The sequence below is a fragment of the Leptopilina boulardi genome, unplaced genomic scaffold (genome assembly GCF_019393585.1).
Source record: "Leptopilina boulardi isolate dan_hultmark-lab unplaced genomic scaffold, ZJU_Lbou_2.1 LbouV2_399, whole genome shotgun sequence".
Lineage (NCBI taxonomy): Eukaryota > Metazoa > Arthropoda > Insecta > Hymenoptera > Figitidae > Leptopilina > Leptopilina boulardi.
The window spans coordinates 434,915-459,468 of record NW_026137972.1 but is presented as its reverse complement, the minus strand read 5'-3'; the positions used below and the strand labels follow the sequence as shown (position 1 = coordinate 459,468).

Genomic DNA, 24,554 nt, shown 5'->3' with positions numbered 1-24,554 from the left:
TTTAAAGCGCCAATTTTACATAGGGAATCACAGAATCGTCATGGTGAAGCCTTCACTTATTTGACAATAACTTCAATAATTATTAATTTTTTCTGTTTAATGAAATGTAGTTGTATTAATTTGGCGAGTACAAAATGCGGTGAATATGAAACAGATTGAAAACCGTTGATATATTGTTTAAAAAAATTAGAATTAGTTGTGCGTCATGGTGAAGCGTTTTTCGTTAAAACGCGTGTTTTGTCCGGCCAATTACGGACGACACTTTTTTTTGCTTCGCACTTGCTTCATAAAATGTCTGCTGGTGGCAACTAGGTTATGACATCCGAAATTTCCACAAAATCTATTACTAAATAATTTATTTAAAAGGAAATAAAAAAAATACTTGGCAATAAGTTTTGTCGTGTCGATCTTTAAATTTTTATGGGTTTTTGCTTGTTGCTTCTATTAAAATACTTAAATTATCACGTGCTACGACATCCGATGTCATAAAATAAAAATATTTTTATTTTTTACTTTTCTTTTTCTTTTGAATTATTTTTATAGTTAAATTGATAAAGAAGTTTTCAGTAATCAATTAATATTAATAACAGTTAATTTATTATTTACGCTAATTCTTCATACTATTTATTTTTATAAATTTTCTAAAGCTCCGCATTTCGTCAATTTTTCTTGTGCTTCAATATATCCATGTTTAAAAATTTTTTCTACAATTTATTTTCTCTTTTTTTGATCAAGGTTTGCTCCGAACTTGATTATTTTCTTCCACCAATGGAGTATTACTGTATAGAAATGGTTTAAACTATATAAAAAAATTTTTAAATTTATTTCTAGCTGTCACATTTGACGTCTCCCGAGATGAACAAAATTGTTCGAAAAAATTGAATTTCTTGGATCGAAGTGAAACACTACAATAAATGTATCAGTCAAAAAGTGTCTAAAAAATTCAAAGTTGTCGCCTCTAGTTTTTCGATTTCAATGAAATTTGAAAAAATCGATTGGTTTACAGAATTTAAAATTTTTAATACTATTTTTTGTTTTCATTTTATGTTGGAATTATTTTTCATAATTTTTGAAATATATACAAATGTCAAAAATTGTCAATTATTTTTAGTAAACACTTAAAATTTTCTTACTCGTATATCTAAACTTAAATTCTTTTTCCGGTGTCATGAATTACATGAATTTAATTTTTGCTGTTTTTCTTTCTTTCCACTGGTAATAAAAATTTAACATCAAAACTACAAAACACTTAGCAACATCGTTGCCAAGTTTAAAGAAATCAATCTTTATTTTCATTTGTTGTGAAAATTTTCTAGCTTTTATATGGTCAAAATTAAAAATAAAATCAATATCACAATTATATAGACAGTTTCATACATTACCTAAAGAAAAGTAAATTTTTTATTAATTAATAAATTTAAAAAAAATGGTTAATGATAACAAAATTTTTAATAAAATTTTATATTCAGAAATAATGGTCCATTATGGTTGTCAAATGATCTTATAAAGTAAAATTATTATTAATTTTATCCGCTTTATTCAAGAGAAAATATAAAAGTCTACTTTTAACCTACTTTTCCGCGCCCAACCCATATATAGCAAAAGTTCGCGTACGTTGAAAATTCGTGTACAAGGTCATGTACATGGCATTATTCCTGGATTGTTTCAGTCCAAAAATTAAAAGTTATTGCATTGGCTTGACGTTTAAAATGTCAAAAATTCAAATCCCACAGCTTACAGTTGCGGAACTACATTACTCTATTAAAAAAGATGCATTAATAATCCTGACAAAACTTTCGGATTGAACGTTCAATCAGTTTTTTGATCAGTACTTGCTAAACGAGAAAAGAGAGCTTAAAAGCAAAAAATTTAAGGTTACGTTTAGTAATATTTTTAGCTTGATTAAACGTTCATTTTTATTTATATAAGATCAAAAAATCAGATTCTATTGAATATTTTGGTTTTAATTAAGATATAAATATAAGTTGTTTGTATTAAAAGTTGATCATCTTTTTGAATATTCAATCCAAAAATCAAAAACATAACCTAAAATTTTCTACCTCTAAGGTCCTTTTTCTCGTGGAAGCATGAATATTTTTCACATTAGACCTATTGGAATTCATTTGTTGTCGAATAAAAAAGTATCATTTTTAGTAGATTTTATAATGAGCCGAGTTTTCATATTGAAGAATTTTTATTTAACTAAATTCTGATTTAATAGAATTCCCATTTAACTGAATTTTTATAAAGCACATTTTCTAATACATCGAACTTTCAAATAATACAATTTCCATTTAAAAGAAATGTGTATAGCAAAAATTTCATAAAAAATATTTTTTTTTGTTAAATGAAAATTTTGTTAAATAAAAATTAGATCCAATAGAAATTTTTTTTAATAAAAGTTTTTTGTTAAATGAGAATTTTGTTATGTAAAAATTTTGTTAAATGAGAATTCAGTTAACCCAATTTCGTCCGGTTAATTTTTTTCTCTTTATGTTCGCGCTAATCGTTTTCGATGTTGGCAACCTACAAAAAAATTTGCATAGGGCAGATCTCATGTATTTAAGCGTCCTCTTTCAGTATCTGGAAGAAAAATTAACATTCGACTTAAGGGAAAAAAGTTATAATTATTTAAACAAAAAAAGTAGATGAATTTTTTGTTTCTTTTGCTTTCAAACTAAATTTTCAAATCGAAAAATCTTTAGGAAATATCAAGAGTAACAAAATATCGTGTTCAAAATATTATAACTTTTAGATAGGCATTAATTGCAGTTACAATTTTTTCAAAATTCAAAATGGCGCCTCCAAAATGGTCGCAAAAAAGGAAAAATTCAATAACACAAACAAAGAGCACGAAAATTACTGTTGGGGGGTTTGAGATGTCGCTGATTACAAATTCGACGTCGGTTTTTAAAAATTCAAAATGGTGGATCCATTATGGCGACTTTCTTTATTTCAAAGAGTTTGTTAAAAATTAATTACTCGGGGATTTTTGGGGTTTCTGACCACGAATCTGATGTCAGTTAAAATGGCTAATTATCCATTTTAATGGAAATATTGTCAAGATAATATTTGGATAATTAGAATTCGATAAAAGAACAAATTAAGTTAAATAGAAATTCTATTAAATCAAAATTTAGTTGAATAGAAATTCTTCGATATGAAAATTGAACTCATTATACAATTTACTTTATAAAATTCTACTATTTTTAATTCGAGACTACAAAAATTCCAACAGGTTTAATGTGGGGAATATTTATGCGTCCCGCAAGAGACTATAAAAGTTTTATATGTTCACGAATACTAATGCTTGTTAATGTTTTCACTTTGCAGATGTCAAAATTAAACATTAGACATGTAAGTGGGGACACTTACAGTTAACTGTTTAATAATAGTCATGCGGAAGATACAGTTTCTACTGCATATCTATTTATTATTGTGTTCATCTACAAGTTCTCATACTGGTAAGAAGCATGTAGTTTGTATAATTTTTTAATTTTGACACTTTCATTAATATTAAAATACTCTAATAAATAGGTTTTCCATAATAATTCACCGTTTTTTAATAACTGTACGTTATGTTCTAAATGATGTAATAATTTTATAATGGGTATTTAAATTTTTCCTATTTAATAAACTTACAATATTCCCTACACGGAAAAAAAGAAAAAGTAACTTTTACTACTTTAAAAGTAAAATTGGACCTGTCCGAAGTTTCTGCGCATCTCTGGCAACTTTTACTCCAAAAATAGTAAAATTTACTTCAGAAATAGTAAAAATTACTACGGAAACAGTAAAATTTACTACAAAAATAGTCAATTTTACTATTTTTCGAGTAAAAGTTGCCAGAGATGCGCAGAAACTTCGGACAGGTCCAATTTTACTTTTAAAGTAGTAAAAGTTACTTTATTCGTTTTTCCATTTTTCTCCGTGTATAATGCTTGATTCAACTTAATTAATTAAAACTAACAATAAGTTCAGAAGAGTTAGTAAAAATAAATGAATGAAAGAAATATAAAATTTTAATTTATTTATTTCAAAAATTCAATAATAATATTTTTAAATCTCAAAAAGATGTATTCTTATATGTATATATGTGTGTCTCAAATAATCCTTCAATGCAATTAGATTTAAAATTTACCTTGAAGAACCTCCTCTATTGTCTTTTTAAAATCCTTTCTTTATATCTCTTGGGTATCCGTTTGACTTTCCTGCAGTAAGAAATTTATTATCCTTTTGTGGTACTGATTTTATGCCTTCTAGGAAAATCGCGTTACTTGTATGATGTAACCGGCGTCAGACCCAAAATTGCGAAACAGGTGTATTTTCGGTAAATTTATTAATTGAATTTTTTCTGGTGAAGTTACTGATGATGATTAATTTTAGATGATTTAACTGTTAAGAAAGGGACCCACGTAAAACCCAATAAATTTTTTGGAATATTCTCCCAAAAAAAATTTCCGGGAATTTACTTTTTGAAGTCTCCCAAGAGCTATAATATTTATATTTATTAATATTTACGTCACGATGACGACATGTAAAAGTGAATTTAAATTTAAAAAGAATTCACTTTGATCATAGTCATTCGTCTTATAGTTTAGAAATTATTGTTATTCAGAATTAAACTAGTTTTTTGGGACAATTTAACATTTCGCACTTACAATGAATATGCAAATATGTACATAACTTAACTCTATAGGAAACAACCTGTTCACACTCAGAAGACGATTTATAGTCTTCTTGAACATATACACTTAAATCCTGACTTAAGTATACACGCATGCTTACAGTGACAGTTCAGAATTTAATTGTCCTTATTTATTGAGTAGTAAAATTTTTTCACAACCTGAGAGACGTTATATATTGTTGTAAAAAACTCAATCATTGCTGTTATTAAGTACGATGTAAAAAAGAATAATTGAGTCACAAATTATTAAGTGTACTTCTACTTGAGCCGCCTTACTTTGGCCTAAATATCAAAGGTTCGAACTTTAGAACTTTAAGCAGTTTGATCTTTTGGTAATTCGATCAAATAAAAATTAGAGCTTTTAACAACTTTATTTTTGGAAATTCTATCAAAAATATTCAAAAATGTTATAAACAAATTACAAGTTAGCAGCAATTCAAGAAAAAGACTTTTATGACTTTTTCTGCAAAGTAGGAATGTATACATTTTATTAAATCTTTTAAGGTCATTCTGTACGTACACTAAGCTAAATTCAAATTTTTATAGACGATTTTATTGAGAAATGTAGTAGATATTGGCTGTCAGAAATTGGATGAAGAAATTGGATCTTGCTGGTTGTGTAGATTCTCCAGGTCACAGTTTTTATCTGAAATCAGTTGGGTTTTTTTTTTTTTTTTTTTTTATTTTACTTTCAGGACATGTCTGCGTCTTCTATATAAACCTCGATTTAACAAAAAAAATGGAAAATTTACATTTTTAGGGGTGTTTAAATTGAAGATCATGATTTTTAGTTTTTTTTAAACTTTTTTTTTGCTATAAAACCATATAGTCGTAAAAATTATATTTTCTTCGCGTCGCGTTGTGTTTATACAATTTCAACCAGAAATAAACATTAGAAATTACAACTTATTATCCATTGTATTTTTACTTAAATAAAAAATTTTTGATTCTACTAAATTCTCCCCCATTGTTTTTAGCGTATTTTTTACATATACATATTTAAAAATATAACAGTTTACGTATTTAATTTCTTTTATTTTTCGGGAAACAGGTCTTCGGGAAATTGACCGGATACCTCCCTGTATAGTATCTCGTATTAAAAAAATATAACTGTAATCAAAAGTTTATTTATGACTACCCTAAAAATATCTGTAACTTTGAAACACTTTATTGTGACGGGAAAATATTTCTTGATGTTATTGCGAGAAATTAAATGATTAAAAAAATGTCGTAGAATAATAGGGTTAGAGTCAAATTAATTAAATTTAAATATTGTATTTCTATATGGAATCAATCTTTTTGCAGTTATATTAAATATCTGAAGAGGCCCAACGTAGATGGACCTACAACATAACATCTTACTACTATAAAAAAATCGGACAAGTGCGAGTTACACTCGCGTTAAAACCGAGGGTTCCGTACCCTTAAACCTAAAATTTGAGGGGGTTAAAGTGTGAAGGCTGGTGGAAAAATTCCAATTTTGCTTTTTTTCCTGGATGTGGGCATGAAAATACATAGATTGACACATAGACCAAAAATTATCAGTTTTTCCTTGAAAACGATATGATAATCAACTCCAATCGTGCTCACTATATTTTTTTGTAATACACGTAAAAATATATAAATTTGAAGCCCTTTAGATAAAATTTTCTTTGTTTTTTTGAGGAAAATTCATGATTTTTATCGAAAATTATGTATTTCCTTGAAAACGCTAGGATAATTAACTCCAATAGTTCTCGCTATATTTTTTTTGTAATCTACACATAAAAATACGTAAAAATTTATAAATTTGAATCCCTTAAGATAAAATTTTCTTCTTTTTTTATTCGAAAAATCCATGATTTTTTCTAAAAATATGAGTTTTCCTTAAAAACAATATGATCATCAACTTCAATCGGGCTCGCTATATTTTTCCAGTAATCTATACGCAAAAATACGCATGTATACCAAATATGAACTGTCTTGGTCAAATAGTGTATGCGCTAGGAGGATTAAACGCTTTTTTTCAAAATTTTTGATTTTTCCTTGACAATACGCTATGTAAATCGGTCTGAATCATGTTTGCTATATTTTTCCTGTAATTTTCACGTAAAAATACATAAGTGTACCAAATTTGAGCTCTCTAGATAAATTCGTGTGGCCGCTAGGGGGGGGGGGGTGTACATGCCTTGCTTCATTAGTCTCATTAATAGGGTTCCCCCTTCGGGTACGGAACCCTAAAAATTCAAAAAGCACCAACATCTTTACCCTCTTTAAAATTTATTTATTCCTGAAGTTGATTAATTGTTTATTTTATATTGGGTTCACAAACTTCCCTCCCTGTAATTTTTGTTAATTTTAAATTATAAATTAACTGATATTCGCATGCTAAATTCTTTTATAAATTTTGTCAAATAGAGCCCCAGCAACTTCGAATCTGGTCTTCGCGCTGAGAGAGACATAAATTTCCTTTTATATTAATTTTGATCGAAACATTATTTTATTAAAAATAATATTACTATTTTATTTGAACTATTTACTCATTTTATTAAATATAAAAATTATTCCCTCAATTAACTATACATTACCAGTAGAGGCGTAAATACAACTTCAAGTACAGACATAATTATGACCGTAAATATATGCGAAATTACGATCGTAAATTGTGTTTCAAATTCACAGCTATTATTAGGATAAACATTTTCATATTTGATTTGTATTATTATAACTTTGACAAACATGGTCACAGTGAAACGTTAAATTGATCTTTTATTCATTGACTATAACAAAACTGAAATGATAAATATTTCATTTTCATATTAAACTTTAAGAGATTAAGTATTTAATAGTACTAAATAAATAAATCAATGCAGGCACGATATTAATAATTAAGGCGTTCTGCATTCTTGTGCGGAAAGGTGTGACGGCTTGCGTTCGCTTCAACAAACTTTACTGGTGAAATTCAAAATCTGAATTTAGAAACTTGGTAAAGATTTATTAAATATCTTAAATTATAGAGAAACCAAAACTGATAAATTGTTTTAATTTTCATCAAGAGGTAAATTAGTCTGAAATGAATAATTGTTTTTATATAAAATTATATTAATTTTTGCTAGTAATAAACTAGTATTGATTTTTAGTTGCTGACTACAAAGCAATGGTACGTGATGAGTACATAGGATTTTTACTAAGGGGAAGTTAAATCTCATTTTTCATAACTGGGTATATAAGAATAGTTTTTGAGCCTACAAAGTTTAGATTGTAATCAGCTATTTCTTAAGCTGGTTCTCCATCGGCTGACGTATACGTGAACGTTGAAGTCTACGCCCTGACGTCACAGATGTGCTGTTGCCAACTGTCGTAGGTCGCAAGTGTTTTCAAAAAAAATTATTTCTTTTGGTAACCAATTATTATGTCAATTATTATGAAAAGTCAAAATAACCAAGATTTTTTTGGATGTATTCCATTGCTTGTTCTGAGTAGTAGCCTAAAACCATTTCTTGCCTTGTACAAAAATCTTCGATATGAAAAAAAACAGCATGGACATTTGGAGTAACAGATATGGAGAGACCTTCGTAAGTTTTTCGGAAGTTAGAAATACAATGGATGTAATTATTTTTCAAATCATTAGTGAAACAAGCTTCAATCACTGCATGAAAATCTTCGACAAATTCGGTGCTCTTAATTTACTGGTATTTTGTAACAATTTCTTGCAATACTGATTCCAAGTGTCTGTAAAATATTAAAATTATTTGTCAGAGCTAAATTGAAACAAAAAATGAAAACATATCTCAGATATATAATAATTTGTAAATATATTAATGCAATAAAATTGACCAAAGTGTACCTTCATCCTGACTTTTTTAACGATTTTCGAAAATTTTATTAGTAAGTTTTATCGCAATATCATTCTCTCGCAATTTCAAATAAGAATTAAAGAGTATACTTATGGTCTCACTAGTACGACAGTGAAATGTTTTTTTAAATAGAATGGAAAGAGTTCTACTGCTTTGATCTCTTCTCCCCTTTGAAGTCAAGGATTGATTAGTCCTTCCTCATAACTATTTGCTTTAGAATTTGTTGAATCAAGTTGATTAAATAGTAAACTAGTTTCGTGATCTAACAAAAGTACACTTGCACTGAGCAACGAAGAGTTAATCAAAGATGAAGAGAATGGTGGTGATCCTTGCTTTGATTTGATATTTGAAATATCTACAGTTAAACAAATTTAGTGATGATACTATATAAACTTTATAATTGTATTATATATGATAATTGTTTTTTAATACAAAAATGATACTCGTATGTTTTAATAGCTAGTTGTTTGAACTTTCTTCAAATGTAAATATACAAAAAACCATTAGTTAAATCGCGATAATTCAATAATATTCAATAGAATCAATGATAATATCAATATAACAAATACTCATCCAAATTTCGGCGAGATGAAAGATGAGTCGAAATTACCCACGCAAGCCAAACTGCGGAAATTTGATTTCTGTCGTACACCTGACTTAGGAGGACCCAGGGAATGCTTGTTTATTTCCTTGACTTTGTGATCATTTTTCATTGAAGTGTGGTATTTCGAGACCATTTAGATAAAAACTCAGGATAAATTAATGGCCAAAAAACAATAATTTAACCAACAAAAATTGATATAGTATATGACTAAATCTGAAATAAATTCAACTATTCTCGATGCGGTAAAGTTTTCCAGGCACTTACAAATATTTCTTCTGCTACAACTTGCAATCTCTATGAAGATATACCCAAGGAAATGAATAATTATATCGCTCTGATTATTATCATTGTTTGTGACGGGGAATTCAATTTGATAAATTTGGATGAAAGTTTTGTTTCTATCGAGGACGAAAAGTTTGGTTAGATTACTGGATTATTAAAATTCAGTGGACATTTGCTTTTCTTATTCAGTTCTGGTAGTAGGAAGGTATCTTTACAAACTCTCGCAGAAGCTCCCACAGAGAGTTTATGAAGACGAGGAACAAGGAAGTCAAGGAGGTTCTCTCGAAGCGAAAGCTCCGACTATACTACGATACTTCTATCGTCACAATATTAGTTTTTTTTATATGTTTATGTCTCAAATTTGTACTTTCCATGTATCGCTAAAATTATAATTAAAAACCATTAATATCAATACTTTTGACAACTGTAATACAATTTACAAAGTAAAAGAATTAAATGTTCTGAATCTCCTATCACCTAAGTTACAAACTGTAAAAGTTAAATTATTTTGTTACAGAAGTTACTCAAGCTGCTAAGAAAATCATAGACAATCGTGAGGCAACATTTAAAAAGTCATCGTCAACTGACTCACCGATGTTAAATTATATATTTGATTCACACAATGCTTTAAATCACCATCAACATTATCACAATAATAACTGGGGACCACATTTTGAGGGATCAAGTCAAAATATTACAGCACAAGCTGGTACCAATGTTACTCTTGATTGCAAAATATCTATGCTTCACGATAAAGTCGTAAGTATCTCATAATTGAAGATAATTCAATTAGAATATTTTAGTTTCCTAAAGTAATTGTTACGATTTAAATGTAAAGTAATATTTATAAATGTTTTCATGTGTAATCCTTTATAGGAATTTTTAACAGGGTCAGAAACATGTACATAATTTTTTAATTTATTATTTCAGGTATCTTGGGTTCGTCGACAGAAAGATGGAGAACAGATGACATTATTGACGGTTGGCAGTGTTACATACACCGGTGATTCTCGGTACAATATTAAATTCCAATACCCAGACAATTGGCGTCTGCAAATTGTTTCTGTGAATAGCAGTGACGAAGGCCAATATGATTGTCAAATTACAACTCATCCGCCAAAATGCATTCATATAAACTTGCACATTAATGGCAAGTATTTATTAATTTGCAATTTTGGAGAATTTTGTTTACGTCGATGAAAATTGACAACTAATAACGGATAGAAAAAAGTACACACAAAATGCGATATTGGAATTAAATATAATAAAGGAATACCTAAATTTATTCTTGACTCGTCTAGATTAGTGAAATAGATAAATAATTTTTAGCTAAATAATACTCCCATTCCGTAATTAGCCCACTTGTAATAACTTAGTTATCACTAAAACCTTTGTAGTTTTATTCTAGTTTCAATATTATTTCAAGCATTGCATTGATTTCTTTGATTGTAATAATTTTGAATTGTTAAACACACAATCTACTTATAGACATTCCTTACAATTATAATAATAGAATAATATAAGTCCACTACTAACAATTATAATGTCTACCGGATTAATATCTGACATTATAAAAGTAAAACAAGCTAATAATAACTATTCGCCGTGTGAATAATAAATTTACAAAATTATGATATTATGTGTTAACAGCTCCATCCGTACAAATAGTAGACACTTTGGGGAAACAAATAAGAGACAAATATTATGAAGCAGACAGCACAATAGAACTTTTATGCCTTGTAAGGCATGTAGCTATGCAAGTGCAGTATAGCGTTGTACAATGGCTTCATGGGAATAAAATTTTAAACTATGATACAACAAGAGGTGGCATTAGGTGAGTAATTTCATCAAATTCTAGTTTTAGATACTTTTTTAAAACAACATACGTCAGTGATTTTTTACGTATCAATAAAATCTGATCGATTAGCATGATCATTAGCTGATCTTAAAGTGGTATTCGCTGAGTTTGAAACCAGATGTGATATTATTGAATATAAATAGATTCCAAAAATATTACATTACTTTTGATTACAATCTCAAAAAAAATTGTAGCTACTAAGCGCGTGCATACAATTTTGTTTTAGTGTCAAGACGAATTTAATGGAGGAAGGAGCTAATTCTACTCTTAGTATAGCCAGAGCATCTCCCTCAGACAGTGGAAATTACACATGTTTTCTCACTATTATGCCTGAGAAACCTGCAGTAGTACATATTCATGTTCTTAATGGTGTGTATATTTTTACTTTTATTAATAGTTGTCAAATTTAAAGAAAACTTCATTTGGATGAATAGAATAATAAGTAGTATATTTTACAATAAGGGATAAAAGTTTTTAATTACGCATTGGTTTGAAGTTTATTTCAAAAAATTAGGTAAAAACTCAACCCAATAACCTCATGCGTTATGTAGAACTGCGAACCTTGGGAATTCTTTTGTATGGAAGAAAGAAAAACTATTTCTGTAGCTAACTCATTTTTTCTTACCAATAGCGCAGTAAATATTTATAAGATATTAAAAACTGTATGAATTGATTATAAGTTGTATCTCTAGAGTACGCAGTAACTTTTTGAATAATGTTTCCTTCTAAGTAGAAGTTGAAAATAAAATAATTCGTTATTTAAGTGAAGTAAAATATTTGTTTCAGAAAGCCTAGCAGAGCTCCAATTTAACAAAGGAAGCAGTCGAACAAAGTTCACCAGTAGGGTTGCAATTTTCAGCTCAATTGTTGCCTGCTTTGCGCTGAGATAAAAACTTAGTGAAATAAAAGAACATTTATGTTCAAATATAACCAAAAATTTAATGAAAATGTAAGATATTAACTTTATAAAAGATATATTTAAAATGACTTTTAAGGTTATACAGACACAAGGAAAGGCAAACATAATAACGGTACGTTATCGATGAAAATTGTGAGGCCTCTAAAAAAAACTATACAGACATATTTTTTCTTTAAAATTGTGATAAAACAGACGAAAAATTATCTATGGAAATAAAAAAATCGTATTATATTTATAGTCTAATTAAAATAATAACAATTATTTTTTTTACAAATATGTTAGAGCAAGTACAACGCTATTATGTTATTTTTGTATTCACAGATAACACTTAAGTTTGCGGAAAGCAAATTAAGAAAAATTACTAAACTTTTGCAGCAGACTACGAAAATAATTTTCTACTTTTTAAAACAACATTAATGTTTGAATTTAAAAGGGAGAAAACTATTTTCTCATAGACATTTGTCCATCGTACTAGTTCGGTTAGCATTCTCAACTTGTGTGTGAAACTCGGGTTCAAATCCCAATGATTTTTTTCGTATAATATTAATTTAACTTAAAAAATATTAAATAAAATAAATAAAAAATATATTAAATATTAATAAAAAAAGATTTTTTCTTTTCGTGAAACGAATCAAGTCGAAATGTTAGATTATCACAAGATTTTGAGAAGCTTGTTTCAAGCTAGCATTAATGTTTCATTGCAAATTTTTAGAATCTTGTCATTTTGCAACTTACAGTAAATTTGCAACAAGGTTTCTGCTAAAGCTTGGAAATCGTTCATGGTAAGCTTGTCTCAAATTTATGTGTTATCTAGGTTTCCTAATTTTCAAACTTTATATATATTTTAGAAGAAAGTAAACCATAAAACCCTAAAATAGTTACACTATAGAAATCATAAGTTATGAACTATTATATTTTTAATTATTGATGAAATAAAAGCAGCATTGCGCCTGGAATATTTTGTAAATTTTAACTATGAAATTTTTAATAAGCGTTTGTATATATACGTAAGTTTTGAGATAAATAGAAAGTCAATATAAAAAAAACTTGATATTCCAATTTAATTCAAGAGGTTTAACAATTCTTGTCGGTGATTTACAAGAAAGCAGATTAAGAGTAAAATATGTATACTTTATTAAAAAATCAACTATAAAAAGAAAGTTTAACTACTAAAAGCAGTGGAAACATTTGTTAGTTTCCACTTTTCATTAATAATAATAATTAGAATAGAAGAAATAAAGATTTTTCACTTTTATGAAAATTACAAATTTTTTATATGACTTATATAAGATAAATACATATATTCAATTTTGGACATGCTACCTCTTATGTATAACTTGTTAGCTTTATAATTATAGCAATAAACAACAAACGTTATATTTCGTTTATTACTGTTTTACCAGTTGAAAATTGAAAATATACGAATTCACATCTTTTTTTTATGAAATTTCCTATTCATAATTTTTTATAATTCACTTTTTCCTTACAAGTTTGTTACAAATATACAATGGAAAGTCCTCAAGCTAATATAGATTTGTTAACAATAAATTCGGATACGAGATTTATTTACAAACAGCAATCGTATTGATATAAAAACGAAACGTAACAGAGATAAATAACAAAACCTAGACTTTGGACTTCCTTTTGATCTAAAAATTCTCTAGCTAAAATTTTAACCCTCTAATTCTGCTTGAATTTCTTGAAGCGTTTTTCCCTTTGTTTCTGGAACCAAAAAGAAAACAAAAAAGAATCCAACTGCACATACTACTGAAAAAATGAAAAATGTTACACTGTTTCCAAGTTCTGCTGTTAAATTATTAAAAAATTTTGTTACAACAAAAGCCATTAACCAATTAAATAAACACGCAGCACTGCCAGCCGTTCCTTTTGTTTGTAATGAAAATATTTCTCCAATCATCATCCATGGAATTGGTCCAAATCCAAGTGAAAAAAGAACAATAAAAAGACAAACACTTGTCAATGGTAGCCAACCAATTGCGCTCACATCCATTTTTTGTTCTTGCATATAAAAGAAAACGCCTACTAATAATGTAGTTAAACACATTGCTACTTCCGATGCAAGAAGTAAAATTCTTCGTCCCAGTTTATCAACAATCATTGTGCTTACAAACACTGCAGCACATTGCATTACGCCAACAATAATTGTACAAACCTCCGAAGATAATGAACTTCCAGCGGCTGTGAATATTTTTGCAGCATAGAAAATAATTGCATTAACTCCGCTAAGTTGTTGAAAAAACATTAATCCAAAAGCTATTATAAGAGCCTTAACAGCTGCTTTACTTTGAATGGCTGTAAAGAATGACACTCTATTTCTATTCATTTCATCCAGTATTTCTTGTTGTATTAACAATTCTGGTTCAACATTATAATTCGACCCTCGAAGTTTAACCATACTAGTACGGGCAGCATCTACATTTCCTTTCATCAGATAATAAGTGGGTGATTCGGGCATAAACATAAATGCAACAAAAAATATGATAGGTACAATAGCGCTAATCACAGATAACCATAAAATATTCACAGCCATTCCAAATGCGTAGGTAAGAAGAATTCCAGCTGTCATCATTAATTGAAAATAAGAACCAAGTTGACCGCGAATTTCACTCTCGCCAATTTCTGCTGCGTACATTGGAGCCGCTACACAAAATGCTCCGCCACTAACACCGAGTATAAAACGTCCCGCATAAAATAATGAAACTGAATTTGCTCCAATTATAAGACCCCAACCAATTGTAAAAGGTACAACGAGCATTAGCATAGAAAATTTTCTTCCAATTAAATCACATAAAATTCCAATAGGAACACATATTGCTGCAGCTCCAAGCGTTGTCAATGATCCAATCCAAGAAAATTCGTCATCTGATATTGGAATTTCATATTCATGGGCTAATTTTGTGATATTTGTACCCTCAACTTCTAAACCAGCAGGTGATGTCCATGCCAGTACCATACCTGCTGCCAATGCACCAAGTGTTGATGCAAGTCCAGCAGCATATTGAGGTAATTTTCGAGCACGTCCATCAAGATTGGTATCCGACACAAGAGTTTGTTGAGATATACCTACTTTCTCTGCCATACTGCGATTTGAAGAATCAAGCAGTGGAGTTCTTTCATTTATCTGGAAATATCATAAAAACAATTATTTTTTTATTCCTACTTTTTTCATGTATTCTTTTTACTTTAAAAAATATTAATTACATATCTCATATCAATCTAGTAATATTAACCCTGGAAAATTTGGAAAACCCGGATATTTATGCCAAAGTGTTGACGTGTATCAGCCAACACATCGTTTATTTTCTTTAATTTTCAGTCATTTTCAGCCTAAATAACATTTTTTATTGTGTTTTGGTTTTCGTAGTAAATAACATAAAATTCATTCAAGTTGTTAATGTTTTTCGTGATATTATAAGTCAAATGGCGCAATAGTGCTCTTGTGCGTCTGTTATTTTTTCAGCAACTTCAAGTACCATAATACAATATTAAATCATATGCTGAATCAAACCATGAATAGGACCTGAATTCATATCTTAAATCCTGTTCCAATTTCAGCATCCTAAATATGGTCAGATTTAGGATTCGATTTTTTTAACTAGGGGAATAAACGCGTTTTAGAAAATTATGTGTCGTGAGCACAGTGTCTTGAAATTATTTAGTGTAAAACAATTAAATTATTATTTCATAAATAGTTGGATTTAAGGGGTTAGTACCACATCTTAGTGACTTTTCTTAAACATTTTTTTTATTACAAAATTTATTTTATTTACTTTAAACTTTTTATACCTGAAAGAAGGGGTTTTAAACTATTCAAAAAAATGTATTCCTTATTTATCATAGATTATCTTGCCGTCATGGCCGCCTGTAAATAACAAGAAAAAGAGGGGACATTGCCAAAAAGTAGGAGAGGATTCTCGACGACATGACAGTTAGTTATAATTTGTCTGTTGTAATACAAAATCAATTTGAATAAAGTATAAATAATTCATTTAAGTGTGTATTTTCTTTTAAAATAAAAAGGCATGTGTTAGGAAAAATATTTTGTTAACTGGACACATTTTTTTTCAAAGAATGTATTGTAAATTTAGGCAAAAATATTTAACGATTAGTGTAAAATAAATCTTGAATATGATAATATACTATTCGCGAATAATGAACATTCTTGACAATTACGGTTTCAGTTTAAGGCTTATTTTAGTCATTACAAAAAATTTTTTTATACACAGTAAAGACTATTATTATTATATTATAAAGTTTTTTTACTTTTTAAAATATTTTCATAATATATATTATAAAATTAATTAAAATTTACTTTAAATTTAATTAATTAAAATCCATTCCATTTTTTTTTGTTTTATAATGTTCAAAACATTACAACTAGAGCTGTGCAAGTTTTTAAAATTCGTACCGCTCCATAAGAATTAACATGGGCTCGAATCGAATATTCGATCCGAGCCCATACAAAATTCGAACTTTTGCACAGCTCTAATTACAACACAACTGTTTATTTTAAATTTTAATTAACAATAAATGATAAATTCAAACAATCAAATATCTTCTTTTGTTGAATATAATAAGTCTTCAGAAAGATAAAACATAAAATGAAATTACATAATAATTAAGTGGGAAAAGAGCAATTTTCTTAGTTAAAAAAAAATTAAATATATGAAATTTATAATCTACTGTTGGATTGATATTAGTTTCTTACATTTTTTTTCTTTTGATTCTTTTGATTTAAAATTTATTAACAAATCGATAACTGTAACTTCTAACATGAAAAATTTAACTAACTGAGGCACTATCTAAAAATATACTTTTATAATTTAAGACTGAAAGTCAAATTACAGGTCTGATAAGAGATTAACATGAAATATAATTTACCGCAAATTTTCTTTTGATTGTTCTATTATGTATTGTCTACGTGAGTGCAAACAAAAGCATTATTATTATTATGTCTACTAATTACTCCCCATTCATTAAAAAATATTTACAATGTTATGTAATTTTTATTTAAATGATGATTTTGATAAAAATTTATTATTACTACTCAGGGACGGCTTTAGACGAAATGGCGTTCGGAGCAAATATGGATTAAGTGCTTTTATACAATTTTTAAAATAATTTTTTTACTCTTTTTCTCAGGTAATTAATATGAATAGAAATAATTTTTTTTTTAATTCAAAAACTATTATATGCGATTAAAATTTTTTTTTGAAACAAACTTTTTAAACTCTTTATTCTCTTTTGTAAAATATTGTTATTTTTAATTTTTCTTTTTTGTGATTATTTCGTATTTTTGTAAAATTTTGTTATTCTTTAATTAAATTTATGTTCAGTATTACCTATAAATTATTTTTCAAATTTGCGTTATATCTTTCGACTTTTTATTATTTTCATTTTGTATTTTTGTTTGTTTATAAAATTATTTTTATTTTATTACGTTGGAGAAATTTGTATTATAATCTATTTGTCCGAATGTCATCATTTTTATTATTTTTACCAATCTTAAAATTTTAATGTTCAGCAAACATATTTGCGTAAATACTTTTGATTAATAGATAATGTTTTAGATAGCAAATAATAATAATAATAATAATAATAATAATAATAAAAATAATAACAATAATTATAATAATAATAATAATAAAATTAATTGTGGAAATTGCTTTTTTATAATTAATCTAATCAAATTTAATTTTAATCGAGATTTTAACTGAATATAACGTATGTGACTATAAAGACAAAAACAACGACGGTTCGAATGTCAGGCGAATTATTCGCTTCAATCCCTCAATTTATTGCTTCCTCATTGAGGAGGCTTCGCAGTCATAAAAATGTTTCGATTTTATAGATTTTAGTTACAGGGATCCAAGTTTTATGAAAATGTATGTTTCTCGAAGGGTAATAAAAATTGATATCACTTGGAGGTCACTCGGTCAATGTTATTTTTTTTATCTTACAACATACAATGTTTCCAAAAAAAGATTTTTATTTAAAATTGTAAAGTTTTTTTTAATTACATATATTTAGTATTATTAGTTTTTCTTAAATATTCTTGATTAAAAGTATCCTGATTGTATTATCATTTAGAATTTTTTACGTATACATGAACTCTATAAAAATAAAAAAAAAATTTTTAGTACTCACAGATATGTAAAAAGAAAATGAATTAAAAAAATCGGGTTCAAAGTTGAATAAAATTAATTTTTTTTTATAAAAATTGTTATTTGTTATATAAAAATAACAAATTTTTTTTTTTTTTTTTTGATAACATATTTTGAAACACAAATTAAAAATTAAAAATTTTTTTTCTTGGCAAAAATTCCTAAGTTCAATACTTTTAGAGTTAGATGTAATTGATAATAGATCCACTTTTAAAAAACCTCAAAGACCCAGATTTTTAAAAATTCATAACTCAAAAAGTTGGACACTTATAAAACAATAAAAAAACGTATACAATTTTTTTCTATAAAAAATGAAAAAAAAATATTTATGGAATGGACTGATTTGAATATTTAAATTATTTGCCAAAGTTTTGAGCCAATCCAACTATTAATTTTTTTAGAAAATTAATTTTTCTGGTTCTTTGTACTAAATTAATTAATGTGACAGTTTTTAGGTGCACAATCTTTACAAAAAATAATAAAAACACTTTTGGTCACAATACAAGATCAATTGTAAAAGAAAGTGAATTGAATAAGAAAATTAAAAAAATTTCAATTAAAATATGAAAAAAAATAATTAATATTTTTTTTAAGTAATCTAAAATTTATACAACCTGATATATGACACGAAAAGTCCGTACTAATTGCAATTGTCGTTATTAACAGTCTTTATCGATAAAATCACTGTAATTGAAGATTATGTATCTTCAATAAATTATGACGAACTAAAGAGCGATCGGCCATACATAAGTAGAATTTTTTTATCAAGATTGTATAAAAGAAAAAAAAACCAAGTTGATAACAAACATGGAATTGTTTATCTTCAACACCTCTTATGAATGCACTTCATAAGGGATTAAATGAAAATTTGTATTAAGCTGAGTAAATAATATGATATAATAATTATCTAAAACCAATTACTATAATGTATACGTAAATAATGTTCCATTAAGCAAATGGTCCCAAAATATAAACTATCTTTTAATATGTTATTTCAGCTCTAAAATGCATTATTTAAAAAAAGAAATTTTAATTTAATTCATTTTTTAAAAAAGTTTTTATAAATAATCTATACAAAGTAAAGATAAGTTTTCCTATAGTACCTTATTTTCCAGGAAGTAAATGAAAAATATGACGCACTATCAGGATAAATATATTTATATTAAATAATAAATAAAATTCAATATATCAAGTTGTTATAGCACCTTATATCAGTTCTTTAAAAAAGGTTTTGTTTTATAATCATTTTCTTGAACACATTTCGAACAAAGATTACATTTATTATTTTAGTATAAAATTGAAAATTATTGTTACATGATTTTATTTTTACTTCCTGACTTCTATATTAAAGAGAATGGTAATCGTAACATAACCTCAAACTAAAAAATGGTTTTTAATGCAAACAAAAATATTGTAAAAATTAATTTTCAGTAATTTTGCAAGATCTAGTTATACATATTTCAGAAAAAATTATATTGAGTCAAAATCTTTTGTCAAATAATAATTTTTTAACATTTTCATTTTTATTTATTAACTCAGATAAACCCTGGCGAATAATTTAATAATTACGACTTTATTTAACACAAAAAATGTAAAAATTATGTTTTGAATAGTTCATTTATTAAATTCAATAGCAGTTTTTATCAATTTTCATTCATTTTCCACATTACTTTCACAAACTACGAATGTGCAACGAAATTGTTGCACATTCGTAGTTTGTGGATTTAATGAGGAAAATGAATGAAAATTGATGAAAACTGCTATTGAATTTAATAAATGAACTATTCAATGATTTTATTTAATTCAATTAAATGGTATTTATTTCAAATAAAGAAATTATTAGTTCAAATAGAATTTATTAAATTCAAATAAAAATTATTTTGTTTAAGTAAAAGGTTTACTTGATAATAGTCAAGTAACTGATTATTTGAATGAAATAAATTTTTTTCTCTGTGTAATAAATAGCATTAAGAAAAAGTGAGGAGTGGTAAAGAATTCATAAAATAACATTTCGGACGTTATACGTTCACCATCTCTGATAAGGGTAATTCCATCGTTTGCCTTCACAAATCTTTTTACTACAGAAAGGTGAATGACCTTCTTTTTCAAACTTCAATTTATATTGTTTTTACTAAAAATCCATTGTCGATTTACCCCTGAAATTTTCATTTTTTTTGCAATTCATAAAAATTATATATTTGTTTACTTTTACAAACTAATTAGAAATTTTCAATTTTTTCACAATTTCTTTTTCAAGAAATCATTTCAATTATTATTATTCTGAAAATTATATATTTCAAATATTTTTTATAAAATTAACGCTTTTTAGAGCAGAAATGGATTTTTTAATCTCCATGTCAAAAAATGTCATTTTTTATTAAATTAACAATTGTGAGAGTTCTCTATGAAAAGGACGTAAAATTTTGTTTAAATAAGTATTTTTAAAGGTAGACACCACTAAAAAATTTGAGCCAAATCGGAGAACTGTTGCCAACAAATTTGTGTTTTAGGCGTGGAATTCATCAATAGGGAAAAGAAATTTTGAATAAGAATTATCTTGGACTAACATTTAAATAAGCATATGAGGCATTTCATATGAGAATACGGGGTCATGTCTCAGATTTTTCTCAAAATTCGGTAAATTGTAATGATAGTGGTGCTAAATAAGTGTACAAATTTTGAATTTGAAATTTTTAATATTTTTCGAGATATTTACAATAACTAATTTGAGCAAAACTTTTTTGCTTTACTTATAACTTTTTTCTTATTAAAAATATAGAAAAATGTTGTACATGTTTTTTACGCGGAAGATCTTAAACTTTTAGAAAAAAATATTAATTTTTAAACAATTTGTTTAAAAAATAAAATTTGTTTATAACTTTTAATCATGTTCTTCCTCATTTAGAAGCGCGAAAAAAATCATGAATATTGTTTAAGTCATAATAAACCGAAGGTTAAATTTTTTAGATGGCATTATTTTTTGTTTTCGAGATATTAATTAATTAACTAACCAAAGTTAATAAAAAATGAAATATTTTACGAACAAATAAAATTAGAGTAATTTGAAAAACACCGTTAGAATGCTTATCAAAATCCGCATCCAACGAGCCCTATATGAACTACTTTGGATAAACGGGTGTTAAATTAATAATTAATAATAAAAATTATTTAAATAATTAATAACATTTAAGGAAATGAAGATAAACGGTCAATTCATTTTTTATTTGGAAGATCATCTAATTCTGTGTGAAAAAAAGATTATTAAGTATTACTAAGAATCAATAATTAATTATAAAATGTTATTTAGAAAAAGACTGAAAAATACCATGCCGAGTAGGTAGGCAGCCCCCTCCAACTTGTGTCGTAGGGTGCTGAAACCTCAATTTTCAATAATCATCAGTTAATAATTTGGATTTGTTAAAAATGTTATTTATACTGGTTTTATTTAACACAGAATTAGTTGATCTTTCAAATAAAAAAAGAATTGACGGTTTATCTTCATTTCCTTAAATGTTATTAATTATTGAAATAATTTTTATTATTAATTATTTATTTAACACCCGTTTATCCAAAATAGTTCATATAGGGCTCGTTGGATGCGGATTTTGATAAGCATTCTAATGGTGTTTTTCAAATTACTCGCATATATCATATTGTCCACTAGCTTCAGTAAGTATTATTTTGCACCCAATTTTGAATAAGCATTGTCTTTCACTGAAATTTGGATAGGAATGATATTGCACGCAAATGTCAATAAGAATGAAAACATGAGGAGTCGATATTTTAAAAATTTTAAGATATCTTACACAGTTTAATTTTTGGAGCATAAAACCAAAACTGTGTCCATCTATATGTATGTACACTGTAAAAAATTATTTTGCCGTTTTCACAGTTTTGACTCGTAAATTTACAGAAATCTGTAATATTGCATTTTTAAATCTCACAAAAAGTTCTAAATCATTAATTTGACATAAGGCTTGTGTAAATTTTCGACATTTAAAAATGCACTATTACAGATTTCTGTAAATTGTTTAAGTCAAAATTGTAAATCAGGAAAAATATTTTTTTTACAGCGTACACGGAAATTTTTCCAGTTTGTTATTCCGGTGCAGTACTGGAATATTTTGGAAACAGCATTGAAACTTTTTTTGATTAAGAGTTCCTTTACTGAAAACATTTTCTTATATTGGAAACCTCTGCATTTCATGTTTCTGTTTAAGTTAATGAGAATTTTCCTATATTCTGCAACTGTAAAATGTTAAAAACTCCGTTTAATAATATTTTAACTTTGTCAACATAAATATAACAGATTTTAAGAAAATAAATCGTAAATATTTTATAATTATAAAAGTGAGGTTATGTATAAAGAAATAAATTATATATAAGATACTTACATTCTTTTTTCTACTTTTTAATAGGTGTACGAAACAGAAATATTCACTTAAGAGTATAAGGGTCATTTTGACAAATTTTTTTTACACCGCAATGTAATATTTTTATATTATTTTTATTTCTAAAGCATCTCTTATCAATTCTGTTTACAAACAAATGCTCGTCTAGTCATACACTCACACGCTAAGACCAATATCTACATACAAAATATGTATGTGTATAATCAGATGTTTCCCAACCCTGAGTAAATGTAGTTTTTCGTAGAAATGAAAATACGAGATAAAACACATTAAAACTTATCTCGCAATGACAATACAATACAAATAAGTACTTACGGTGTTAATGTCATCGTCATTTGAATCCATTTTTAACGGGAAACTTTGTACAGCAACGAAAAGTAAAAAAATACGTTATGGAGCACTTTGTTTTTGACAAATTCGAATTTTTTTTGTAAAATAACCGGCTTTAAGAGGAGTATACACGAGACTAGGATTTTCCTTTCTAGAACAATCCAATCTGCATATGTCAGGGTTGTGTTGTTAATATTTTACAATATTACAAAAACATTGTTTAAATGAAATTATTATTTTCTTGTTCAAATATACGATAAATAAAAAAAGAATTCTAATTTTCCATAGTCTTGAAAAGGAGGTTGCTTTCTCATCCACAATGCGATTTCTAAATTGAGGTTGTGCACATACTTTGTAGTAGTGTAGTATATAATATATAATATATATATTTACGAAGTATAGACTTTGATGTCCTTGTCTTGTGCACACGTTTTCGTGCGTAAAACAAGGATATCAAAATTACAAAGAACGTATGTAATGGCAATGGAAAAAATTGTATTAGTTAATTTTTAAATAAAAAGTCAAATTATAAAAAATAGCAATTTTTAATAAATAATTTTTATTTTGCTTTCGTGTTGTTTAACAATTTTTTTTATTAATCTGGAAATACTAAAAAAATTGCAAAAAGTTTTAGCTTAACTGGGCATAATAAAGGTTTTTGTTTAAATAATTAAAAAAAAATTCTTTTCATATGTTTTTTCAAATAAAAATTTTAATTTGTTTCTTTAAAATGGAATGAAGCATTGCGGCTTGACGACCAAAAAACTTTTTGATTGGACCAACACACTGTAAAACGAAAGGTACCTTGGCGGATTTGATTTACCTAAGTTCGACCCAGCTGGGGCGAATCTAAGTCGAATTTGAGAAATTAGATATTAAAAAAAGCTTTTCATTTATGAAAATTTTTAAAAATAAGTATTGGCAGAGTAAATGAACATTTATAGAGTCAATTTTTGCAAGAATTTCAATTATTAAAGTGATAAATAATCACTTAAAATATGCAAGTGGTACGTATCTGTAGATTTTAACTCGTCAGTTTTCACTATATTTTCAAGAAATTAGTGTAAACTGTATGGAAAAAAAATTTATATTTCATAGAAATTGCAAATTTTATTAAATTATATTATTATTGAAGGAGTACAGCTCATAATAATTGCAATTTAATTAAAAAACAACATTTTTCTTAAAAGTGACAAGAACTCTATTATACCGACCACACACGGTAAAAGTGCGCGAATATGAATGCGCATGATCTTCTGTCGGGAAAATTCAAATTGTTAACTACAACTATCTCATAATTTCCTTAAGTTCATTAATTAAATTTTTTTAATTCACCATAAAAAATCAATTTATAAAAATTTTCTCAGAAATGCCGAAAAGGTGCACCCAGATATATGGCACGACAATCAAATAATGTCAATTTAAAAAAATAAATATTTTC

At 26.8% G+C, this 24,554-nt stretch overlaps 2 protein-coding genes across 6 annotated transcripts in view; one reads left to right on the top strand and one right to left on the bottom strand.

Annotated features, from left to right (window-relative positions):
* LOC127289096 (hemicentin-1-like) overlaps positions 1-13,563 on the top strand; it is a 32,184-nt gene extending 18,621 nt beyond the window's left edge. For both annotated transcript variants that reach the window (XM_051316864.1, XM_051316863.1), the window contains exons 2-7: positions 3,334-3,464; positions 9,927-10,168; positions 10,340-10,559; positions 11,060-11,243; positions 11,494-11,636; positions 12,054-13,563. In XM_051316864.1, coding sequence (XP_051172821.1) covers positions 3,398-3,464; positions 9,927-10,168; positions 10,340-10,559; positions 11,060-11,243; positions 11,494-11,636; positions 12,054-12,157 — 960 coding nt within the window. In that variant the 5' untranslated portion in view covers positions 3,334-3,397 and the 3' untranslated portion in view covers positions 12,158-13,563. The remainder of the gene's footprint in view (positions 1-3,333; positions 3,465-9,926; positions 10,169-10,339; positions 10,560-11,059; positions 11,244-11,493; positions 11,637-12,053) is intronic.
* LOC127289093 (facilitated trehalose transporter Tret1-like) lies at positions 13,297-23,440 on the bottom strand. Of its 4 annotated transcripts, XM_051316857.1 has the most exons (3): positions 22,766-22,923; positions 22,178-22,619; positions 13,297-15,328 (listed from the first exon to the last, which is right to left on the bottom strand). In XM_051316857.1, exons 2-3 carry the CDS (start codon positions 22,196-22,198, stop codon positions 13,859-13,861), a joined length of 1,491 nt encoding a protein of 496 aa, XP_051172814.1. In that variant the 5' UTR covers positions 22,199-22,619; positions 22,766-22,923; the 3' UTR covers positions 13,297-13,858. The 4 variants fall into 4 exon arrangements, with proteins under 4 accessions (XP_051172814.1, XP_051172813.1, XP_051172812.1 ...); XM_051316856.1 differs by lacking the exons at positions 22,178-22,619; positions 22,766-22,923 and adding an exon at positions 23,099-23,440; XM_051316855.1 differs by lacking the exon at positions 22,178-22,619 and having other exon boundaries at positions 22,766-22,935.
* Between the last annotated feature and the right edge of the window lie 1,114 nt (positions 23,441-24,554).

Coding starts and splice junctions, on each gene's coding strand:
- LOC127289093 (XM_051316855.1), bottom strand. CDS start 22,831: ATGACCCTTATACTCTTAAGTGAATATTTCTGTTTCGTACACCTATTA. Junction 15,329..22,765: donor TAAAAAGTAGAAAAAAGAAT/GTAAGTATCTTA, acceptor TGATATTTCCAG/ATAAATGAAAGAACTCCACT.